We start from the raw sequence: 26,041 nt of genomic DNA, 5'->3' as shown, positions 1-26,041 counted from the left end.
AGATAAAACGTTTTCTATATAAGTCTTTTTTTTTTTTTTTTTTTTTTTTTTTTTTTTTTTTTTTTTTTTTTTTTTTTCTAATAAACGTGACCTTATCTACCAGCGCGATCGTTGTTTAGAGCGATTCAACTCTTAACAACGTTAAACGTTGGGATAGTTACATAAAAGTTTGAATGAAATTTTGAACGAAACAACAATTTAAAAAGAATAAGATCAAAAGGGAGAAGAAACTTACGCCATTTCCTGAGCATTCGTTGTTATTGTGATTACTGGGACATTTATCTTGATTAATGTGTAGGAAAAGGCTCGTACAAGTTTGATTTACGCAAATCTAGAATCATAAACGAGGGTAATTGTAAAGAGATTATCTTGTAAAACCGATAATCATTGTTTAATCGATTACGCATTAATCTATGGTAGAGATGACTTTATGAAATATATTCAATCAAATAATATTTTAATGTTAGCTTTGAATAGACCTTTAAGCGCTGTTTTTATTTCACGAAGAATTTCGAAATTGAAGATAAACAAGGTTTTGTTTGCTCGCGTTGTTATCGGCTCGTTCTTCGCCAAGTTCAAACATTTTGCATAAATCGATTTATGGTATCGTTCAATTAATCGAACCATACTTTTCATTCCACCGGTAGAGACAAAACGGTCTATCTGGCAAGCTTTCAGAAGGCCTTTTTCGTTAGGTCGATCGATTAGATTATTTCTTATAGGGGTTTCCAATAATGTGATATAAAAAAATATCTCACCAGATTATCACCGCAAGACGTGCCGTCACGAACCAATCCCCAACCTGGCATTTCGGAACCTTCTACTTTACCAGACGTCGATCTAAGTAATAGGGAAACGTTTTATTCATCAAATTTTTGATCTCTTCGATCTTTCTCAATACATACTTGCACTCGTATTCCTGACCCTTCATCGTTATGTGCGTAACAGAATAAAGTTCATCCATTCCGTCGATAATAGGTTGCTTGTAGCCAAGTTGACATTGAAGCGATCCGCAATGAACATTACTAGAAAAATCAATTTTACCCCAGTTCGTGGAATACGATCGATCATCTCTGTTATTAATTTATACGAAAAATGCGAAGTAATGAATGGGGAAAAAAGTAAAAACGAATGTTACGAAAACATTTAACGATTAATGTTCATTTCGAAAAAAATATAAAAAGTCATTTGTTTATTGTTGTTTCCTTTCTTTTTTTGTTTTGTTTTTTTTTTTTTTGTTTTTTTTCCCCCTTCGCTACATACACCATCGTGCTTTCACGTGTGCTCGATAAAAAACTATCAGGGAAAAGGTAGAGAGAGAGAGAGAGAGAGAGAGAGAGAGAGAGAGAGAGAGAGAGAGAGAGAGAGAGAGAGAGAGAGAGAGAAATAGATAGATAGATAGAGAGAAAGAGAAAGGGGAGGAAAAAGGAGGGCTGTAGCGTATTCGTTGAAAAATCGAATGACCTGCACACGGTGACGTCATGCAAGCCTGGCCATTCAGAACTACTGACGTACAGCGTTCAGTTTAAATCTTTTTTGTTTCTCGGCCTTGTATTGTTTCGATTTGCCAACGAACCGCATGGAGCCGGATACTCACTCTGACTCGCATTTGACGAAATGACCGGAAGCGTCGGTGCCGCAATGGCCGTTGATAGAACCCTTTGAGTTGAACTGTACGAAGCATTGCTTGTCAGCTGCGGTACTGCTGTAGCCCCAAACCTGCTCGCATTGAAGATTCAAAGCCGGGCAGACACCGTTGAAGCAGTAACCAGCGTTATTCGAGCATGGATTCCCATTTTTCTTATAAACATCCGGTGGACATTGACCTGTTTCTCCGGAACAAACTTCCGGAAGATCGCACTCGTTCGTCGATTCGCGGCAAATGACGCCACGTGCACGTAACTGTTTTTTTTTATGGTATTGTTTGTTGTCGTTATTGTTTATTGTTGTTGTTGTTGTTGTTGTTGTTGTTGTTGTTGTTGTTGTTGTTGTTGTTGTTGTTGTTGTTGTCATGGTTGTTGTTGCAGGAATAAAAGAAGAAAATACAAAGCGTATGAACGAACAAGAGAATAGTGCTAGAACCGTGAGTAATGAATTACACCAGCATTTTTATCTGGTTTTGTTTTCTCTCTTTTTTTCCTCTCATTTTTTCTTTTTTAATTTTTTTTTTATTTTTTCATTTCTTTCTTTTTTTTTTTTTTTTTTTTTTTTTTTCTCTATAAATGCTAATGAAATTTAACGTTTTCAAAGTCTACCGATCTGTAACGATTTTTTCTTGTACATAAGTGTTCCACCGAACAGTATTAAAAAATTGATTGCAGAAAAGGTCGAAAGATATGGACGACAAACGATTTCATTTTGAACCATTCTGCAAGAATACTTTTTCAGTGAGCTTCCAATCCAGGTCAGTGATTTAACGACAATGTTCGATAAATCCGTAATGATGATGGTCGATCACCATTCTCGATAAAGGTTGTCCTGTTCACAGGGAACAGGGTCACTCGTAAGGTCTCGAGGAAGATCGGTGATCATCGACATCGACGAGTTAGTTCGCTAGAACGTTACAGAAGAGACCTACTGACCGAGTATATGAAGGGTCACAGCTATAGCTGCCTCTTAACACGTACTGGTGTACGCTGTCGCTTGACTATGTTCCATATTCTGCATCTACAATGTACTACTCCTCGTCCTATGGGCGTGTTGGTACGTGTTGTCAGTCCATAGGGGGTGTGTTAAAAGGCGATGCTAGCAGGGATGTTGATGACGCATAGTATATCTATTCGAGTATATTCGGTTTAACTGACCGAAGTTTGTCTGGTCTCGACAATTTACTTCCGATAATATAAAACCCTTCTCGATTTATTTATTTTACTTTTATTTGATAATTAATATACTAATATAGATAAAAGTTTTAATAACGATCGTGGGGATATAATATTATCTTTAATGCGATCTATTCGTGAGGATATTGATAAATTTTCATTTTCACCCTTATTTCCGGCTAAAGTTCATTGAATGTCTAAGATCGATTAACTGAACGTAATTTCCTTGTAGGGTGGCAAACTTTGAAGGAAGAATGACCTTTCCGAACGCACGATACACAATCACTTAATCATTAGGAAGCTCAAATTTCAATTAGAATTTCTCGATTAATTTCGGCTACTAGACATGTAAAAGTGGATAAGTGGTCTTGTAAGGTATATGTACCAAACGGTGGAACATTCCCGTGTCTATGCTAGTGGTAAGAATGTCAGTGATGTTTAATAAAGCTGAATAGAAACTCTAATCTCGTAGAATTTTCTTTATCGTTATATACCTTGCAATTGCTGCAACAAGGTCCGGTAGCGCATTCGGCCTCCGATGTGAGTTTACAAGTGATCGGATCGCAGCAAGGATCGAGCTCGTGACATTCCTCGAATGAACCGCAGTCGCATTGTTCCCCGTCGTCTATCATCTTGTTTCCACATTCTCTTCTTACATCTATCTATGAATTGATAAAGAAAATTTTCGTACAAATGAAGTATAAATGAGGGGGGAGAGAGAAAGAGAGAGAAAGAGAGAGAAGGAGAAAGAAAGAGAGAGAAAGAGTGAATGGAGTAAGTGGGTAAGAGAGATGGAGAGAAAGAATGGAATGAGTTAGTAAGAGAGAGAGAGAGAGAGAGAGAGAGAGAGAGAAAGAAAGACTTAAGATCATCGAGAGATCGAAGTACTCGGCCCACTTGACACGCTTACCTCGTTTGGTTTATTAAAAAGGCAAATGCCGCTGCCGCTTTTTAAAGTTTCTATGTAATCTTTTTTACTACATTCGGAAAACTTGTAGGGCTGAACGTTTTGCAAGCCGACGATGGATTGTGCCATGATACATCCGTGCCAATCGTAGCAGCTGCACTCGTTTCCTGCAAAGCGTTATCGAGAGATCGATCTGACTTTGTTCTTTAAATAACTCAGGAGGATTTTGTTCATTGTTCTCGATGCTTTTGGCCCCGTTCTTCGTAAGATCAAAACCGGTAGAGTTTTAAAAAGAAAAGAAACGACAATTTGAATCACTTACGTCCATCGTCATGGTGCATGCCAATGTTATGGCCTATCATATGAGCCATCGTACCGGCTAAAAGATGGGGTTCGTAAGTATTTAAATCGACGCTGATTCCTATAGATTTTTGGCTGCACACAGTTTGCGGTACAGCCACCCCTGATTCTCCACCTGAGAAAGTCTCACCCCTGTTGACAAAACGAAACAAAACCGGAAAAAAAAAAAAAAGAAAAGTAAAAAGATAAAGCTTCCATATCTTTCTTCTAACCTTCTATTTTTTCTCATTTATCGTCGGTGTATGTCACACTCACGTAAGTAATTGGGTGGTGTCCTGAGCACCATTGTATATCCTCCGAAACATATAATCACTAAACTTTAGCAAAGCTTCATCAATATCCATATCTTTAGTGATTTCCATTTGGTTACCACCTTGCCAGGTTTCGATGTATACGACGGAGACTCTAGTTTTTAATTTACAGAAATACTGAAACGTTCGAAAGAGAAGATATTTTTTTTTCTTTTTCTTCTTTTTTTTCTTTCTTTTTCTTTTTTTTTCTTTTTTCTTGTTTTTTTCTTTTTTTTTCTTTTTTTTTCTTTTCTTTTCTTTTCTTTTTTTTTTTTTTTTCTTTTTTTTGTCGATAACTTTCATTATATTCGATATAAAAGGAAATCTTATTAAGTTTTTAATGGAGTGCGAATTGTATCGTGCTTACCAAATCCGCGATATTTGCAACTTGGATGGCATCGTGAACAACCTCAGCTCTGGTGCTACCGTTTCTTTTGTCAAACTAAATATTAACAAATTGGAAATTGGTAACATATCACATTGGCGACAATAATAATAAGAATTTCATAATATATGATTTGAAATATCTCGATGATCCCGTGTATCCTCGATCTAAACGGAGATCGAAGAAAATTCGCGATATCTTTGAAAATGGAAAACGATCCGGCGAAAGTGTACTATCTCTTATTTTGTTTTCTCTCTTTCATTTTTTCTTGTTTCTTTTTTTTCTTTTTTTCTTTTTTCTCATCGATCGATTTTACAACGATCTACATCGATATCGAGATGATCGAGAAAAGAAGAAGGGGACCATTAATAGAATCAACTTGAAGGATCGTTCGTGACACGGTTACCACGTAGAATTCAGATAGATATTGAGTGATTCAATAGTGTCGTTCGAATATCCGAGAATCTATCTTGTTTAGAACGAGGAGGATACTTTTTCGTCGATAAGACGAATAGAGAGATCATCGAGCGTATATTAAATTCGAGAGAGAAGATCGAAATATCGAAATTCCAGAATGTTATTTTGCAAAAAGAAGATAATATTCTTTTCTTTTCTTCTTCTTTTTTTTTTACATACATACATACATATATAAGTATATATATATATATATATATGTATGTGTGTGTGTATGTATATATATATATATATATATATATATATAAATATATATATAAGAAACAATGAAATTTAGTTTTTCGAAGTTTCTATCTCGAGGTAGGGTAAAGGAAGTGCATTACCACGAGTAAAGTGGATATACCATAGCCTTATCGATAATGATGGCAGTTTCGATGTATTTGGTTGCTTCACGGACGTCTCTCTTGTACCGATCGGAAGTGCTTTCCGATAGCCACAAAACATCCTTCTGCCGGCGGTTCTTCGTACGCCACTCAAGATTTCCAAAGTTAGCGCAGCCTTTGTCCGCTTTTGTTCGAGCTTCAAATATAACGTGAGGATGTTTCTGCTAAAAGAGAGGTGACTGCATATAGTTAGCATTCACGACCGATCTCGAATGTGTTCTCCCAATCGGGGAGGAGTTCAACGTTCTTGTTGCTATAAGAGTTTGGTGGATAGATGGATAGAATAGGTAGTAGTGATGCTGGCTATGGTGATGGTGTTGGTATTGGTATTGGTGGTAGTGATGGTGGCAGGGTAGTGAGACGATTATGGTTCGTACGAACGGGAGTTTCGACCGCAAGCTGCGTGGCCATTCACGAGAGTACAACGATAAGCCGAGCACGTAATCGTATTACGCTTTCCGTCACCATCGGTTGCTTTTGATCCAGTGAACGTAATATTGCTGATAACAAGAGGGCTCGTGAAGAAGGTTTATGAACACGTAAACCATTTTTCTCGTCGCTTTAAATCTTTTCTATCTATTCATGTTTATGATTTTGTCCTTTTTTCTTCTTTTTTTTCTTGTTTTTTTTTTTTTTTCTTTTTTTTATTTTAGAGGAAGAGGAAAAGAGAGCAAGGGAGAGAGAGAGAGAGAGAGAGAGAGAGAGAGAGAGAGAGAGAGAGAGAGAGAGAGAGAATTAAAAATCAACGACTCTTCTAATAATCCGAGCTCGAGAGATAAAAAGAAACGTACAAAACTTTATATGTTTTTTAAAAATGTCTAGGATAAGAAAAGAAAAGAAAAAGAAAAAGAAAAAGAAAAAACAAAGAAAAAATCTATTAGATAAAAAATAATATTCTCTTGTTATATGTTTTGAAAGATAAGTAAACGGGATACATGGGTGAAGAAATTATAGGAGGGTCACAGAATGTTACTCGTTCGCTAGTCGCCTTAACCGAATCCTTCTATGCTTCGTTTTGTGCTAACGAAACTGGATCGCGGGTGTTTACGCCGGCTAAGCCCACTACGCGTTCGGTATATGTATGTATATATGTATGTATATATGTGTGTAAGTATAGGTTGTATAGAGAAAGAGGAGATTGTGCAAACACTTCCGTCGAATGGGCAGGATAGAGAGCTCACGTGACACACTCGCTTTTGTGGGAATACCTAATGTGTTAAGTTGACATTCGCGTGTTTCCGATATGATCAAAGAAAATATTTTCTCGTATTATTAAAAGATTTATAAAAGAATCAAAGTTCGTTATATGGGAATGAAACTGACCGACAGATCGCCGCCGTAGAACGGATGAATGACAAAAGTCTCGTTGCCTAAATGTATGACACCACTGACACCGTTACACGTGTGAAAAGCGGCGATAGCTCCTGGATAATCTCTTACGGTGCCGTGATAATAACAATGTTCTATCTCCTGTAGAAAAGGAAACGATTATTCTCATTAGTAGACACTTTAAATTGCTTCAATCAAACGTTACGTCATATTTCGTAATTTATATGAAATATTAAGCGTACATAATGCGTGATATTAATGATTTATTGAAGGGATTACCTGTTTAGAACTTTGTTCTGCACCGTTGACTAAAAAGTCTTTTTGTACAAGATTCGGAGCTAAAAGTTGCCTGGAACAGTGACGTTACTTCGTTTAATGTCAAACGCATGATATATATGTGTATGTAATACATGCATGCACTTGTCTACTTAATTGCTTTTATTCCCTTCATTTTTTTCCATTCTTATTTTCTCTCTCTTTTTTTTCTTCTTTCTTTCTTTTTTTCTTTTATTTTTTTATTTTTTTTTTTTTTTTTTTTTTTTTTTTTTAGGGTTTTGGAATAATCAAGGACGAATATAACTTACGTATTTAATTCTAAATCTAGGCGAAATTTATGATTAAAGGCCTTGATCAGGAGAGACGTCCGGTGAAAGTGCCTTCCTATCTGAAGTTCAAAAGTAATATACACGGTTAACATCGCACTTTAAACGATTTAACGGGAGATAGTTTAAGTAATTTACGAGGGATATTAATCCGCGCAAACTTACTCTTAATCTGCCTCTAGAGTTTTGATATCCTCCCTCCCCGTATCCTCTTTGAGGAAACTGAAATAACGAAAAGCGCGATAAGCCGTAGCTCGGACGATAGGTCGATCTTTGCGAAGATAGTTACTTGTTAAATCTCTCTTTGTTTTTTTCTTCCTTTTTTCTTTTCTTTTTTTTTTTTTTTAACGTACGATAAAAACAAGCACGAGTAAAGAAAAAGGAACGAGCGGTCGGGAAAGGGTTAATAAAAATCGTCGCGACACAGTGATTACCTTAGAAACGCCAACTTCTCTCGTGGATATCCCCATTTTCTCGTGATGCCGTAACTGTACTGGATAGATGATCTGATAGTAATTGGCGCCGATATTTCGTACTAGCTCTTGGTTTTGTCGATACTCTCGTAGTAATCGTTCGACCTCACCTGAAATCAATTTCTCCGTTCAATTGTAAGTTCTCCAATTTGCTTCGAGTACCTCCGATCTCATCTTCGCGTTTAATGGACTTTGGTGCGATTCGTGAGAGCGAGGCACAGAATCGAATCGCATTATCTTATATATATATATATATATATATATATATATATATTTATTTATTATTAATAACGTTAGACTATAATCTTTTCATTAAGAATATTTATATTTGATTGATATTAATAATCACTGAAATTGTCAATGAATTTATTACGCGCATGATAATTCTTTCATATTTCTTATTATTTCCTTGGGAGTTTCTCATGGAAACGTGCCGCACGTTAACATAACAAGAACGCTCTTCGTATCATCTTCGATTAATCGTAGCTTTGCGATATTCTCTAATTAAGACGACGGCATTGTATTAAGTTCGTCTCGACCGTAGTAAACTGTTGCTGTGAGAGACGAATGAGTTCGGATTATCAGTCAAGGGTGCACTTAAAATATGTAGTGTCTGGTTTACCCTCTTATCGTCTTTCCGGGCTTACTCGATGTATCCCAACCCATTCAAAATGAAGTACAGGGATAATGTACTTGTTATATGTCTGCATGAAACAGAGAAAGAGAGATAGCACGCGCGCGCGCACGCGTGTGTATGTATGTCTGTGTGTATGTGTAAGAGAGAGAGAGAGAGAGAGAGAGAGAGAGAGAAGCGCATCGAACAAGTTATCGAAATATTAAGGATTTCTCTATGTTAATAGGTCAAACTAATTACTATTGCACTTTGAAGCTTTCTCTTAGACAAATATTTCAATCATTATTTTCCCTTATTCCTTTTGATTTCATGTCCATCTGATATAAATAGTAATGAATTAATATTTACAAAGATAATTTTCGTTGATTTGTTATAATAATTCATTGAATATTATCTCGTCCGTTCGTTCGCGATTACTTGAAAACATTCTACGAGAATACATCGTTGTCGAGTTAATTATCACGCTTAATTATCTCAGATTATGCGTTTCAGAAGATTCTAGGAACTTTCTCATAAAAAGTTTTAATAAAGCATAAGCTCTTCCTTGCTCGTTATTGAGATTACATGCATACATAGTTGAAACAAATTCAAGAGTATCTGCATCGGATTATTAGTTTTCTTTTTTATGCAAGAGAAAGAGAGAGAGAGAGAGAGAGAGAGAGAGACAGAGAGAGAAAAAGTTAAAAAAGAAAAAAATAAAAGAAAAGAGAAGGGAAAAGAAAAGAAATCTTTGGAAGCTCTACCGATAGGAATATATGTATAGAACAAAGCATCGTTTCATTTGTTGATCGTTTAATAACAATGAATGTTTAGATAGAAGGGCTTGTATCTGTTAAGAACAAGTCAATAATATGGACATTAATTATTATACGAATGAGAATATTCATGTATATAGTATTACGGTCAAATCGAAATCATCGAAATAAAGTCATAAGTATATAATGACTTCGTATTTTAATAGAAACTTCTCGTGAATTTAATTTTCTCTCGCTCTTCAGGAGGGCAAGTCAAACGAACGGTGTTACGATATTACTAACAGATTAATTTATCCCCTCTCTCATCGTCCGCCTCAATACTCCCCGAACAGCCCGCGGCAGTTATTATTGTTAGTTCTGCGAAGGCGTTACGAGTACTCAGACCAAATTGCAATTAATTCAGGAAACATGGCAGGTTATTACATTTTGCTTCACGTGCATTACACGTAACACGTTTAAGATGGAACACCGTATACCGAAAGCTTTCTCACTCACTCTCTCTCTCTCTCTCTCTCTCTCTCTCTCTCTCTCTCTCTCTCTCTGTCTCTCTCTCTCTCTCTCTCTCTCTCTCTCTCTCTCTCGCTCTCTCTTGCCCTCTCACTTTCTTTCTCGTTCTCTCCATAATGTAACACCCCATTACTTCGTTTTCTACTTCGCTTAGGATTGTTAACAAGGTATAATTTAATCGGTTCGTTGGAAAAGCTATTAATTATATCTACGTGTGCTATATGCAGAAATTAAATTAGTTGAGATTTTTTTTCTAAGAATGCCTAAAATCTTTTTCAAGGGATAAGTAATGTTGCGAGCTAAAATTACGTAAGTTCCTTTCCTTTTGTCTCTTTTTCTTTTTTTTTCCTTTTTTTTTCCTTTTTTTTTTTTTCTTTTTTTCTTCACTTTTAATGCTTCACGTATTTATGCAACAAGATTTGAAGAAAAAAAAAAAAAAAAAAAAGAAGAAAAATAAAAAAGCCTCGTAGAATTAAATGTCCGATAGAACGACTCTTACTTCCCTAGCCAATTTTATACGATAGTGTATTGCTCTCGTCTAAAATTTAATCCAATTTAAGTTTCGTATTTCCGTCCAATCACCAGTGTTGACTTAACAATAAGCTGTAACCAAGCTTCGAGGCGTAGATGTTCCATCGTATCAAGTTTCCAGCTAGAATGGCGCAATGCGGTCCTTTCCACCTTCTTATCGTGTATTTATTTACAGATCTTCACGATAGTCGAAAAGCGTTATTCTGTTGAATTGTCCATCGAACTTACGAACGATGACATTAATTTAAACGCATAACTCGAGAGTACGGGGAGGTATCAAATTACGCACGTTGAACTCGATTTTAACGTATCTACAGGTCGTTTCGTTGTTGATTGTCCAATTGAAAAGAATAGAAAAGTAAAAAAAAAAAAAAAAAAAAAAGAAGAAGAAAAAAAAAGAGAAATAAAAGAGAAAAAAAAGAGGTAAAAAAAATGAAAAAAAGAATCAATAAATATCAGGGTGGACGAGGTGTCGTGTAAAATTTAGATATACGATATAAAATTCTATTCTTTTATTCGATTAAAGTTAAAATAAATTGAATTGAATCGTACTTGACTTACCAGGTTGGGTTTCTTCGTTCCAATAGGAATCATCTAACGTGTAATCGGTGTCTGAAATGAAAGAAAAGGGAAGAATAAATTTCTATTTAAGTATTTTATCATAATAATAAATTTCGTTTTCGTAAGTATAGATTGTTTCATTTTTAGTTTATCGACATATGATATATAAGTGGGGTGAATAGGTGAAGATAATCGGAAAATTCGACAGATCGGATCGTCTCGTCGGACAATCAGCTGACACGATCGAATGTTCGGAGCAATCAGGCGATCTAAATCGTGACGAGAGTCTCAATCTAAACACCACACGGTGTTCCCCTATTTTTCCCAAGGACCCTTCTTTTACGCACCCTCGTGTCTCGGGGCGTCCACCAATCAGCAATAGTCACGGTTCACCGAGTTTTCGAATATAGGCGTTGCCCGACAAATTCTTAACCTCCCCAAAAAGTAAATCCTTCGTGTCTGCAAAATTTACTCGAAAGAATAAAAGGATAACGTGGAATAATCGAAATCATTATTTCTTTTTTAATTCTTCCATCGATAATGCTTTCTCTTTTTCTTTTTCTTTTTTATCGTAACAATATTATTTTTCTCGTATCTTTTTGTTATTCGTTCTGAGTTTATTATTTTATTTTTACACGGTAAAGAATCAATTCCATTTTTCACAATGATAAAAATATTATCTTGTCAACGTACGTCATTTTTCATGAAAAGTTTGATTTCCGATCTGTTGCAAACATGAAGTTGGATTATTTGACGAACACGACGTAACGGGTGTAACAATGAGAGCAAACTCGGCGAAGGATTATCCGGTACAGAATTTGGCGCAGCTGCGGGCTGATATGTACGTTTATCGAAGGATGCAGGTTCGGCCCTTTCGTGCGAACACATGTGTATGAATTCACGAAATGTTTGAGAGAGAAAGAGAATGCCAAAGAGAGAGAGAGAGAGAGAGAGAGAGAGAGAGAGAGAGAGAGAGAGAGAGAGAGAGAGAGGGTGAAGGTACGGAGACCTGGACGTCGAAACTTTTTCTTGAAGTTTCATTACAGCAAACGAACTTTTTCATCTCCATACTGGTCGGTGCTTTCCCAAAATTCATAAAATGGACGTCGTGCGGATAAAAAGATGCGGTTTCCACTGGCCTACTTCTTCCCCGTAGCACATACGAAAAATAAGCCGCGACTGAGGGAGCCACGAGTGGATGATAGTCAATGACGGTAGGAGGTACTTCTGTGAGATGGCCAGATTTTAGCTTTACACATATATATATATATATATATATATATATATATATATATATATATATGCAACGAGGAAGTCCGCGTGCTTGGGAGAAAAGCACTACTCCCTCGAGTCAACGATAGTACGCGTGCTTAGCGTTTTCGACTTCTTTAAAAGTCTCGTATTATTGTTCCAACGGCGACATGCATCGCGGCGACCGTTTACTCGTTTTCAAAGAAAGAAAATAAAAGAACGAAAAGAAAAAAAAAATAGAAAAGAAAAGAAAAGGAAAAGAAAGGAAAAGAAGAGGAAACAAAAGAAACAAAATAGTTCGGATGATCGGGATAACTACGATAACGGTTCCACGTGGGAATTGGATATTTCCGTTGGGAAAAATTGTCCGGACGAACGATTCGACTAAATTTTAATATCGTCAATATCGCATAATAGCTTGATGCGGTAACACGAAGAAAATGTAGGCCGTGCGTTTAACGGCAATTGCGGTAATAAAATTTTCCCTTAAATTCGATGTTACAGTATTCCGCCATACCATCATTGATATATTCGATAATGGCCGTATTTATGATCGTCACGAAATTCATTCGAGACTGATCGATCGTTTAAACGTACTTTAACATTATCACATTTTTTTTTTTTTTTTTTTTTTTTTTTTTTACGAAGAAGTGTAATAGCCAAGTTTATTTATTTATTTATTTTTTGTTTTGTTTTCTTTTCCTTTATTATTTTTCGTTATCCTATTGAAAGTGAGACAAGACTTAAATCATTATCCCACGAAAATCCTGCGTAAGCGCTCGCACACGTAATATCCTTTTTCTTTTTTTTTTTTTTTTTTTTTCTTTTCCTTTTATCCATATTGCTTTTCATTTCGCGAGCTTTTCGTTGAACGGCTTTCCGAAGCGGAAAATCTATCCTAACCGTAAGATAACTGTTCCCATATATTTTGCTTATTCGAAAGCTTTGAATATTCGTTGTGCTTTAAGGTAGGAATTTTTGATCGAATTTTTGTAAAATGGAAAAGAAAGGGATAGAGTTAATACAGATATGTAATATCAGAGAAGGGATAACACATAGAACTCTGATGGGAAATTAGTCTGTATAGAGATCCGGCTGAGTAAACTGTCGAAATAATGGAGGTAGATGGAAACGGTTGAGTATCGAAATAACGAAGATCCGGATTTAGGACCGAATTATAAGATTAGCTTCCGATCTAATTGATTTTACGAAATACGAAATGCGTTATTTAGAATAGTAACGAGATGATATGATAAACGATATTTAAGATAAATATTAATGATATCAAAATGGGATTATTGTTAGTTAGAACGTTTATAAACTAGATCGAACATTTTCATTGGATTCGTCCAATCATGAAACGTCTTAATTCATTTGTCGTATAAACTCTACAATAAAAATAGAAGTAGTATAATTTATTTTAATGTTCTCGATACGTCTATTCGCTGCCATCGAATAACGAGGGAGAAAGAGAGAGAAAGAAAATAAAGAAATAAAGAGACAAAGAGAGAAAGAGAGAGAGAGAGAGAGAGAGAGAAAGAGATGATCGATACTAACGAGGTTTATTACGTATGACTTGCACACGTCCACGCTCGATTTTCGGTGAATCCAATTTTTGACAAGGTCGTTGAATTTTGACTGCCTTTAATAGGGGTAAAATACCGAGCTGGTGTTCGATATAAATCTTTCAGCTTGGCCTATATTATTTGGTATTCCTGTCGAGCTACCGTCCGGGTCGGTAAACCGTCCGGACAGAAAAAAAAATAGAGAGCCATAAAGAGATAGAGAATCCAGATTGGATAGATGGATAGATAAATACGGGAAATGGTTAAGGATGGATCGAGACGGTAGGTCAAATCGGTAAGGGTGACCTATAAGCCAAAAGAAAGAGAGCGGAAAACTCGAGGATCGCAGGAAAGAAAAACGTCGAACGTTCTACGTAAAATTATTTAACGCGTCGTCCGTAGGAAATTGCAGTTTTATCGGTAATTGGAACGCTGCCAGGCATTGTGTTTAATTTTCTTTTCTTTTCTCTCTCTCTCTCTCTCTCTCTCTCTCTCTCTCTCTCTGTTGCTCCATCTCTCTTTCACTTTTATATAAATATATATTTTTAAACGTTCTTTTATATAAGAAAAACTGCGAAGAAACTTGCTAAGCGTATTATCGAATGTCGCGAAACAGCTGACACAGTTTCCGAGACCGAGGGAAAAAGGAGGGGATAAGAATTTCTTGGCGCCATAAATGAATCTATCCTTTGGTTGTTTTCTTAAGCAGCACAGTAAATGCTGACGTGGTTGGTACGCTAGGTGCGCTTACGTGGTCCGCATTAATTGCGAACACTCTTAGAACGGCAAGAGCAAATAAGACGTTAGCAGATAATCGGACTATGTCCGGAAGTGGACGAAATTGAGGATGACGCGATGAACGGAGAGGAGAATGGGATGGGGGTGGGATAGAAAGTGGACGTAACTATACCAAGGACGTTCTTGCTATCTATCTATTACATACGAGATATCTAATCGTTTCATTTTTCTTCTAACAACTTTGAAATTCTCTCTTTCTCTCTTTTTTTGTCAGAATTTATTTGAAAGAAAGGAAACGAAAGAGATTGAAATTGGAACGTTTTAAGAAAATTGTTTCTTCACTCTGTACAATTGTATCTAATACCTACGTCAAGTTTAAAAATTATCATAATGAAAATGTTTCAAAGTAAGGAGCTCAACTCAATGGGAAAAGGATGAACGCTTAATCGCCATCCACAGAGAACATATCTAATGTTAATCGTAACGCGTAATCCGTTATATTTGATTTCCGGAATTTATCATATTTTTTCTTCTCTCATACGTAAAGTCATTTTAATTTTTTTATTTTTCTTTTTTACCTCTTCTCATGGGAATAATAAGAGAAAAAGAGATAAATAAAAGATAGATAGATAAGCGACTTTTTTTCCTTTTTCTTTTCTTTCTTTTTTTTTTTTTCTTTTTTTTTTTTTAGAATTTTTCTACCTACTGTTGAGTAATAATGAAAGAGAAAAAGGGACAGGGAGAATAGGATAGAAATCGAGAAATAGAAACTGACCGACACGGATAAGACGTGACCGAATAAAATCTAAGTCTCATTCTATAGTAACAGGGGCGAGGGGGAAGAAGAGAGGGGGATGTGGGGGTGTGGGGCGTGGTAGAAAAAGAGAGAAAGAAAGAAAAGAAGCGGCACGACGAGGTCGCCTCTTTTGAATTTCTTGGCAGGCATGCCAACGTAAACCGCAACGGTAACAAATTCTCCAGGCAACGGGATGACGTTGCTGGCGATTCTAAGGGCAAGATGGTAGATGAAATAAACGGTGAGGGTGACGACAGAGATGGATAAACAGATAATTGGATAGAAAATATGAGAGGAAGAAGAGAAAGCAAGAGAGAGTGAGAGAGAGAAAGAGAGAGAGAGAGAGAGAGAGAGAGAGAGAGTAAGTAAAGGTTGGTTGGTTGCTGCGAGGGTAGAGAGCAAAGTGGAGAGTATGAAGTGTAGTAGTATAGTAGCGTAGAGAAGAGTATAGAAGAGAGGGTAAGAGAGGATAGGAAAAGAGAGAAAGAGAGAGTGAGAGAGGGTGGAGAACGAAGGCGTAGCAGTGAAGAGGGGTGGGTTGGGGCGGTGGATCCCGGACCGTTCAGTACCATTGCATATCCCGCACATCTCGCAGGTGCAGGGCGTGGTGCCTTGTCGGCAATATCGATTACAAACCCGGGCGGTTGCGCATTCACGTCGACACGTGGACGCGGACCGGCAGCTAGACTAAATTTGTGTTGCCCTATATTTTAGGTTCCCGCACTCATCTGCCTCTCAAAGATTGATTGCTTTTTCCTCCGCCCCTGGTTTGCGGCCTATCCTCGAACGACCGATGGACGCGCCGCTACGAATTTATGGTCGGCGCGCGCGATCGGCTCGAAACGCGCGCGGATCGACCGTCTCGATCAACTTTTCCCCACCCTATCTTGACATTTCTTTTTTTCTTACTCCCTCAACTTTCTTATTTCTTTTTCTTATTTTTCTTATTTTCTTTTTATTCTTTTTTTTTTTTTTTTTTTTTTTTTTTATTTTTTTTTTCTTCCATCGCAAAGTGTCTCTCTACGCTTGGAAATACTTCGCGAAGATAGAGAGATATATTTTAGAACCGATTTCTTGCACCGTTTCATATAAGCCGATTGCAAGTGTAATCCTGGGCTCGAAAAATCATCCGTTTCTCTTCGAGCATTTTCTACGGAATCTCTTTTTCTCTCTCTCTCTCTTTCTTTCTCTTCCACCTGGTAGAGACTAGGCTCCTCTTAGTAATCATATAATCGTGGGATCCGTTTAGATTGGTATCTTTATTGAGCGAGTCATTCGGACGCACACCGAATGTTCTCTTACGGATCGATAATCCGATGGATCGTTCCTTTACGAGCAAGAACGTTGACCTTCGAGGCCATCGCGTTGCGCCCCTCTTTACAGTTTGCTTATTCGAATCGCTTTAGCAACACAATCCTTTGCATTATTGTTCTGCGTAATCTAACGATGGGATGGGAACACATTCGAGCGAAAATACTCCATCTCTCTTTTCTCTCTCTCTCTCTCTCTCTCTCTCTCTCTTTCTCTCGTTACATCCTGCCTTCTCTTGCAGTAATTCACATCCGTTCACGGATGGACGTCCCAATGCATTTTGTCGGCTTCTGGGTAAAGGAAACTTGACAGTAGTATATGTTAAAAATGTACAAGGAGGATATACACCTTTCTCAAACTATTTTATTAATATTTCCTATTCACCCTTTTCCATCTATTCATTCTAATAATAATAATAAAACCAAGGAAAAGTAAATATTCGAATATATTTTATGCTATTTTATTCATAATGAAAATTGTATAAGTTCTAAACGTTATTAGAGTCTCGCCTGTAACTATTTATAAAGGAACTCGATCTACCCGTTTCACCTACCGTTCAGTTTTGTCAATGGCTCGCCCAAAATAGTCTATTGGTTTAAAGATACCTATGCACGAGGGTTCAAGCGGTCGTCTTAAAAGATAATAACGATGAAATCGTTATAATCGTTATTATCGATCGAATTTGGATATCGATATCGTGGCCGAAGCGTAAACGTTAATATTTCTTTTTTCTTTTTTATTTTCGCAATGGGGGAAATAAAAAAAAAAAAAAGCGAACTATCGCGTATCAGATCATTCGTTTAACGTCGCAACTCTTTGATTTTACGTCGAGTGATACGATTTATATCGATTTTCGAAAAAACGTACAAAGTTACAGAGGGATTTAAATGGGGAATAGAACGAACAACTACTAGACTTAATTGTCTACTTGAACTTTGGCCGGTATTTAACCTATGTCTAATTAGACTGACACGTTTTGCTCGGAAGTAGATATGTAGTTGACAAAACAAGACTTTTGATCTTATGAAATTATCATTTGGCTAGCTGCCTGACTTTTCAACTGTGGTTACTTTAGCGGTTATTAAAGGCGAAAAGTATGAATTTAAAGAGTCACTCGGGAAGACATATTATTGGAAAATAAAAGATAGTACTATCTACGTATTCACCTATCCATTTATCTACATACATACCCCTTATCTACATACGTACGTACATATGCATAAGCTTCAAGATAGATGCCTAGATACATGCATACGCGTAAAGGAAATTTACGGTGCTCGCGACGTTTGTAGATTCGATGCTCTTTGTCGCAGCTGCCAAGTCACGAAAGCGGAATTTATGATTTCCGCGAACAACGAAAGTGCTTGCGATCGATTCTATCGTCCGATTGCTTGCTGAAAGTCTGTTTTATCTTCGATTTCATTCGATGTTCCGTTGATGATTTCGTCGATAATCATCACGATTTTTATCGCCGAAATTGAATTTTTCAAATTGATGAAATTCTAGAAAAGAAGAGAGAAAGAGAAAGAGAAAGAGAAAGAGAGAGAGAGAGAGAGAGAGAGAGAGAGAAAAGGAAAGGTATACGAGAAAGACCAAAAGAAAGATTTATTAATGCGTTTGCCTCAAAAGCTTCAAAAACTTGAAAGCCCGAATAGTGTACGCGACATCGGAGACGGATATGTTTTCTGTGAGCGTGGACGCATCTTCTCCGTCAGAATGGCGAAAAACACGAGATACGAAATTGAAATATTTTCGGTTAAAATGGCTCCGACAACCGTGTGAGTTTTACGGCGATGTCGTTAAAAAACTTTAAATTCTTTCTCGCTGTATTGTGACTTGATATTTCTTCTTTTTTTTCTTTTTTTCTTTTTTTCTTTTTCTTTTTTTTTTTTTTAGTAGTACTCTTTACTGAAAAAACAACTTTTACGATCTTTATTCACTTACATGATGGCATAGAAACGACGTTAGGTAGCTTATATTGTAACAACGGTGGTCTTTCGAAAAGTTTAACTTAACGATATCTGATAATTTTATAGTCCTGCGAAAGTCAGCACGAAAATCAATATTTTTACGATGAGATAAATGAAACTCTGTCTCTCTCTCTCTCTCTCTATATATATATATATATATATATATATATATATATATATATATATATATATGTATAGCAATTTTTTGTATTTGGTACAAACGAAAAAACAAAATGACGTAACTTAAATGTTTTTTCTCTGATTGAAAATGATTAAAATTTATATTACGACTATTTACGACGAAGCTCCTTTTGTTATATCGAAATTAACTTTCACTATTGTATTATTGATTACAGAATCCATTTGATGTTTTAACGTGTACGAACGTGCAAATTAAAAAACATAAAATTTGTTGAAGAACACGATCAGATGAAAATGTATAATAAAATCAACATATGGAATATTTGAATGAAGAAAAAGAAAAAAAGGAAAATTTTGTTATTCGACATCGTCGATTATCAAATATATAGACGATTTATTTATCAGTCGTAAAATATTATAATTTATTTAATCGAATAAATTTTTTATAAAAATGAATTAGGTACGAAGAAGGATCGAGCACGCGCGCGCATATATATATATATATATATTCAAGGAAACGCCCTCGTGAACGAATCTCACGGTCTTCGAGGGTAACGGGTTTTTCTCGTACACGTAACGAGACGCTTTTCCTCAAGATTTTTCACGATTCGTCGGTGGATAGAAAGCTTTATCTCTCTCTTTCTCTCTCTTTTTCCCCCTCTTTCTTTCTTTCTTTCTTTCTCTCTCTCTCTCTCTCTCTCTCTCTCTTTTCCTCCCTCTCTCTATTTCTATCTCTATCTGTCTTTATTTCTGAACCGCATCTGGTTCCAACGAGGAATAGTAATTTTTTGTTTTCACGGCTGAAAGCTTGAAAGAAAATTTGTCTACGTACACGGTAATTTTATCCGGCTAATGAAGGTTCTCGTTATAAGCGGTGTCACGGATCGTTCCTACGTTCGAGGGCAGAGTTCGCTTTGCAAAAGTAGTTACGGTCGCTACGTAGTCCGTCCCTCTTACACCTCTCTTTCTCTCTCTCTCTCTCTCTCTTTTTCTTTTACATACATATATATATACACACACACACACACACATATATATATATATATATATATACAGATACACACACACATATGTAACAGACAAGACTAAGGCTTTAATTCACAGATATATTTAATCGTGACCGATGGTTCAAAGCCGGTAGCAAAGTGATGGATCGCGAAAAGTTCGAAACTAAGCTTGTACGAGGTTGTACTAGTGTACGTGTATCTACGTAAGTTTCACCAACGTACAATTAATAGTCGCTCGTCCGTTTGCTCGCATCGCTGACTGAAATTATTCTATGATCAACGGGTGAAACTCGGTTGAATGGTAATTGAACTACAGTTATATCTCCGCCGGGGGTAAATTATTAATTGAAGCGAGACCGTTAGGTGAACGATCGATCAGCCGGTGGGACTGACAGAAATTTACCACTTACAGGTGTATTAAATTCTCGTTAATTAATGACAAAGTTTAGTTGCCATTCGGCGCTTGATAATCGACATTCGGACTTTTAGAAATTCATCTGATCGAAACGAATGTGAATAATCGCATGTCGACGTACGTTAACGAGATACTAGTTCATATTCGTTAAATGTTAAATCAAAAGAAATTCTTTCTTTCTTTCTTTTTTTCTTTTTTTCTTTCTTTCTTTCTTTTTCTATCTCCTAACTGTCCTTTAATAATTTTCATTTTAATCCGGATCAATGTACGAGGAAAAAATATATGAAAACTCTTAGAATACAATTTCATATCTTACCTATGGTTCCTCGTTCCACGGATTATAATCATGGACTTTATGAATATTCAGAAATAGAATTTTATTCTCTAGCGTCCGAGTATCATAATTATAATTTGACTTTACTACGAGAGAATTCGTAGGGTGTGCACGAGAACGCGACGACAGATGTCGTTTGATTTACTTTTCGAACAATGCAATTTAAGTTGGCGAAACGACTCGAGTGAAGGGTAGCGAATCGAAAGAAATTCAGAAGTTACGGTAGGACAGACCTAAAGCTAATACCGGACACTGCTGAATCTTCTTCTATACATATATACATTCATATATGCATATATATATATACATAAGTTAAGTACACGCATATATATACATATATATACATATATTCTATTTACATTGACATCTAAAAGAATTATTTTTTAAATCTGTGTATAATATAAAGTGAAAAAGCTTCATTCATGTTTCTTATGTCTTCTTCTCCTTTATATCTTGCAGTATATATATATATCTTTGTTTTTCGCGTACTCCCGCACTTTTTTTCATTTTTTTTTCCTTTTTTTTTTTTTCATTCTTTTCTCTTTCCTTTCTTTCTTTCTCATTTTCTCTTTCTTTCCTTACTTATTTATCTTTAAGCGAAAAAATATCGTAGAAAGCAGAGATAGTTCGACGCGATAGTAATCCCAAACCGGCAGCGACCTTTCGTAGATTCAGAAAGAGCTTCTCTCTCTCTCTCTCTCTCTCTCTCTCTCTCTCTCTCTCTCTCTCTCTCTCTCTCTCTCCCTTTCTCTCTCTCTGGAGTCGGTACGCTCGAAGCTTCTCTATCTCTTCTTAATGGAGCTTCGTACGTTCGAGATAAATTACCGGCGCGGAAAACCTTTTCTCTCGTGCAAACTATTTATCCTGAACACCGGCATAGAAACGCTTTCTAATGGCAGAGTAAAGAGGGTCTGGGAAACGGGCTCGAGTTCAAGGAGAAAACAAAGCTCTATCCTCGGCCACCGCCCCGCAGTTATTTATTTCGCTCAACTTTATAATATTAATTTTTCAAATTCTGTGTTCGTCCATGCTCCTTTTCCTCGTTTAGCTTTATTTTAATTTTTTTTTGTTCTTTTCTTTTTTTTTTTTTTTTTTTTTTTTTTTTTTTTTTTCTCAATCTTTTTATTATTTTGTTTTTGTTTTAATCTTTTCCCTCGATCCTTACACTCAAATCTTTTTTTCTTTCACTATTTATGCGTTTCATATTTCAAACCTTTAAATGGATAGACGGATCGATAGACAGAGATAAAGATAGATCTTGCGAGAATGGACCAATGTATTTTTATTAAATAATATTTTCAATAAATACATAGCACCAAATGATACATTGCACCAAAGATTATCAATAAATTTAAAGAATGGTATAATAAAAGATTTTTAAATGATTTTACATATCTATCATTTTTATTCGATTATTCTTCGGCTAATTGTTTTTTTCGTTTCTCTCAGATTATAATATTATATAACTACGAAATTTGCTAAGTATTTGAAAGTAAATGAGAAAAGAACTTGGCCAAATGTATTTCAAATAAATATAATTGATTTTTTATTATCGCGCCTATAGAAATTTCTATTTATAATTAATAATTTTCGATCGACCGTGTACATATACATATCTAAATATATAATATGTGTCCAAGAATTTTCATAATAATCAAACTATACAAAGCTATTCAATTTTAAACGATTCAATGACGAGGATAGTTTCAATACAACATTGTAGTTTCCAGATTAACGTGTTCGTTCGATAGAAAGTATACAAAAAGCCAATGCGTCAACGCAGTTGTATCAGGATTTTTCGCGCAAATAGAAACTCGCTCTTTCGTACATGTTCACCATCGAGTAACGTTAAATTGCACCCGCGTTTCACCTCATACCCTATGCCACGTAGTTTAACAATAGCTTTTCTTTTGCAATCCGATCGAAAAAAAAACGGAAAGACTTTGGAAGTATTTCATTTGTCGTAACATTTGCTTTTTTGTAATTGATCCGATTGACATGAGCAAACAGGATCTCGTCGTTCTCGTTTTATATTTCTTTTCTCTTTCTTTCCTTTTATCTCTCTCTCTCTCCCTCTCTCTCTCTCTCTCTCTCTCTATTTCTTTTTCATTCGGAATGAGTCGACGACGATTTTTTCTTTCTTTCTTTTTTTCTTCTTTCTTTTTTCTTTTCTTTTTTTTTTCACTCGCTTGCAAATTAGAGAAGCTCTCTTTTATATTTCTCACTCTGAAATTTCAAAAAAATTGGAAACCGATAGTAGCAGAACGATTAACATGGCACGATTTACATGTGACTATCGCAAACCCGACTGCAATTTGAGATTTTCTTTTCTACGCATTCGGTGTAGCATCACGTCCTTGCTCTTTTTCATCAAGCTCGACGACAAAACATCTATGGAGCTTTTTCTATGTGTACAGGCGCGTCTTGATGCTTTACCATTACTGGATCCTCTATTTTGTTTTCGGTCCCTTTTTGTTTTCCGACCCTCTCTCTTTCTCTTTCTCTCGTTTTTTCGTAAAGCTAACGATTTCATTGGTATTCGATTTCCCGTAAACGTAACACAGTAGTCCTTGTTTTTTTTTCTTTTTCTTTTTTTAGTTTTATTTCAAACGTATCCTTATCTGTTCTATTTGACTATATTTCTTTATTAAAGAGTATCGGAACACATACATATATTTCAATAATTAATTAATTCATGGATTCTCGTTCTGTAATAATAAGAATTTTTTAAAGCATTAAATTATATTCTTTCGAACGTATCTCAATAATTCGTGAAGATATTTTGATCATTGTTATATCATTTAAGAAACACATATTATATTTCGGGTGAATTATTTGATATACAGTTTAATTTTTATTTTATTTAATGCAATATTATATAACTATATTTTTCTTTTTCTTTGTTTATTTTTTCACTTATTCTACGACCATTTTTAACAATGCAGTAGAATCTCTATTATTCCAACATCCATTATCCGAAAGTTCCACCATCCGAATTTTCTGTTATAAGAACTTTCTATTATCCCAACAATGTACTTTTCTTTTTTTTTTCTTTTTTTTTTTTTTTAGAATGTTGTATTTTCTCTTCTATTGATGTACATATATGTTTCACGCAATGTTTTTCTCGTACTATAACAATTCCAAATAAACTTGGTCTATAATAATTTTCTTTCGAAACCATTTTGATATATTTGAAGTAATATAGAAAAGAATTATATCAACGAAAATAAAAATTATGATATTTTCTTTATTTCGAATAATATTCACGGCTGTAGGAGAAAAATTGTAATTCGAATGCTTTTACATTTTAACAAATGAAAATGCAAATTCTCAGAGTTAAACGCAATAGAATATTTAGATAACATTTTGCGATCAAGAAGGATTGAAATTTGTAAATTTGAATAGAAATTCATTCATGTTGTTTGATTTTTTTTTTTTTTTTTTTTTAACAAATACAACGTTCAATGACAAACGATTTGTTAATCTATCGTCTGAGAAAATTATTGTCCATTAATTTGTATATTAGAGGTTAGTAGAATAATAAAATAACTCTTTTCTAAAAGGCCTACAATCTCATTAAGCTCATAAGCCTTTTTATATTCATGTTAAATATCTATCACGTTATTTATATTTTCGTATGAATTATCTTCTATACTTTTTCATTATTTAACAAAAAAAAAAAAAAAAAAAAAAAAAAAAAAAAAAATATTTACTTACAAGAAATTATGACGAGCGTAAAAAAAAAAAAACAAGAAAAGAAAAAAAAATAAAAATACTTGTTAGACTCACTGTACCTATGTAATATATAGACACATGCAACAATATACTTTATTTAACTTATTTCTGTCTCTCTCGCTTATTCTATTTATCTGGCGAAAAGATATTTCCAAAAAACATGACTTTCTCTCGACGTATCGCGTTTCAATTAGCGAACTAGTTTAGATTTCCTTGGTATATTTCATAAAGTTTATCGAGAACGTACTACGCGTCCTCCTTCTCTCTCTCTCTCTCTCTCTCTCTCTCTCTTTCTCTTTCTCTCTTTCTCTTTCTCTCTTACACCTTGTCGTACGTTGTCGGATGTTGTAGCTTGGGTCACCGAGCAAAGATGTCTTCCCTTTTCGCACGGCTCATTTCGCGAGCGACGTGTATTTCCGTCACGTAAGCACCGAGGAAATGTTGAAGGGAAATATGAGACCATGTTCGAGCCTGGAGCTTTTCCTACCGCGAAATATTCTCCTCGTTTCTTTTAAGACAAAGAAGAAGAGAAAAAGAGAGAGAGAGAGAGAGAAAGAGAGAGAGAGAGAGAGAGAGAGAGAGAGAGAAAGAAAGAAATTTTATTTTAAACTTTAAAATCGTGATATAATTTTTGATCTTCCTCTATTTCTCTTTCTCTTTCTCTCTCTCTCTCTCTCTCTCTCTCTCTTTCTTTCTTTTTCTCTTTCTCTCTTCCTCTTTTCAGCTGTACACTTCGAAAGACATAAAAATGCGAACGATTACGGTCTTTCCAAGAATCCATTACAGTCTTTTCCTTTTATTCCACCTTTAAGAGAGTTCTCGATGCTCCAACGTCTTCCTTCTTAAACCTTTTTCTTTTGGAAAGGATCTTGATTCGAGATTTGTTCTGCTAACATTCTGCTCGAAGGATGATAAGATAAACACAGAGAGAGAGAGAGAGAGAGAGAGAGAGAGAGAGAGAGAGAGAGAGAGAGAGAGAGTGAGAGAGAGAGAGAAAGAGAGAGAGAAAGAGAAAGGAAAAAGTCGTGGGAGAGAAAATAAAATCAAATAAATATGCAATCAGCAACTCCGAAGGAAACGAAGGTAGTTTTCTCTTTGAACTGTACTGGTCTATTGGATTTAGTCGTCCTTCGTATTTGTCAGGACTATTTACTTTCTACGTTTATCAGCGAAGCGCGGCAATCTGCTTGTAAATATAAAAGTGCATATTCGTAATAGAGGATGAGATGGTTAATGAGATGGTTAAAATAGAGAATTAATGATTCAGAAAAATAATTCTTTTTCTTCTTTCTCTCTCTCTCTCTCTCTCTTTCTCTCTCTCGCTCTCTCGCTCTCTCTCTCTCGCTCTCTCGCTCTCTCTTTCATTTCTGCGTAAAATAGGAATCTATAATTGCGAGCATAATTAAAACCCTGAGTTGACTATATTGATCGCGATTACAATTTAGCTTTTTTTTTTCTCCCCTTAAAAATAATAATCTTCTGCGATAATTAAAAAAGAAAGAAAAAAAAAAATTTGTTCCACTTAATTCGACATTAAAATAATCACGAAAAATATAGATTCAACTGAACGGAATAACGTTCGTTCGATGAGATTTTCTTATGAGTTAATTTCTTTAAATTCTAAGTTTCCACAAAGTATATCTATAAGTCAAGGATCAAGTATCATCATAATTCATGACTTATTAATCCTGTATAATACCAAGCAAATAAATAGTAGATACTTCGAGAGATAAAAGCTCTTTCGTATTTGTCAAAATTACCAAAC

General features: G+C 35.4%; 1 protein-coding gene across 19 annotated transcripts in view; it reads right to left on the bottom strand.

Annotated features, from left to right (window-relative positions):
- LOC124951178 (disintegrin and metalloproteinase domain-containing protein 11) overlaps positions 1 to 26,041 on the bottom strand; it is a 57,855-nt gene that overhangs the window by 17,973 nt on the left and 13,841 nt on the right. For 16 of the 19 annotated variants that reach the window (XM_047499050.1, XM_047499053.1, XM_047499044.1 and 13 more), the window contains 16 exons: positions 11,014 to 11,064; positions 7,987 to 8,135; positions 7,718 to 7,774; positions 7,535 to 7,614; positions 7,230 to 7,299; positions 6,945 to 7,091; positions 5,582 to 5,785; positions 4,747 to 4,821; positions 4,345 to 4,517; positions 4,052 to 4,221; positions 3,733 to 3,896; positions 3,317 to 3,484; positions 1,598 to 1,902; positions 906 to 1,025; positions 759 to 840; positions 236 to 331 (listed from right to left, as the gene is read on the bottom strand). In XM_047499050.1, the coding sequence (XP_047355006.1) occupies positions 236 to 331; positions 759 to 840; positions 906 to 1,025; positions 1,598 to 1,902; positions 3,317 to 3,484; positions 3,733 to 3,896; positions 4,052 to 4,221; positions 4,345 to 4,517; positions 4,747 to 4,821; positions 5,582 to 5,785; positions 6,945 to 7,091; positions 7,230 to 7,299; positions 7,535 to 7,614; positions 7,718 to 7,774; positions 7,987 to 8,135; positions 11,014 to 11,064 (2,111 nt within the window). The remainder of the gene's footprint in view (positions 1 to 235; positions 332 to 758; positions 841 to 905; positions 1,026 to 1,597; positions 1,903 to 3,316; positions 3,485 to 3,732; positions 3,897 to 4,051; positions 4,222 to 4,344; positions 4,518 to 4,746; positions 4,822 to 5,581; positions 5,786 to 6,944; positions 7,092 to 7,229; positions 7,300 to 7,534; positions 7,615 to 7,717; positions 7,775 to 7,986; positions 8,136 to 11,013; positions 11,065 to 26,041) is intronic. The other 3 variants (XM_047499051.1, XM_047499046.1, XM_047499055.1) reach the window with 1 other exon arrangement.

This window comes from Vespa velutina, chromosome 8, assembly GCF_912470025.1.
Source record: "Vespa velutina chromosome 8, iVesVel2.1, whole genome shotgun sequence".
Lineage (NCBI taxonomy): Eukaryota > Metazoa > Arthropoda > Insecta > Hymenoptera > Vespidae > Vespa > Vespa velutina.
Note: the sequence above shows the minus strand (reverse complement) of the source record. Positions and strands in the feature narration are given on the sequence as shown.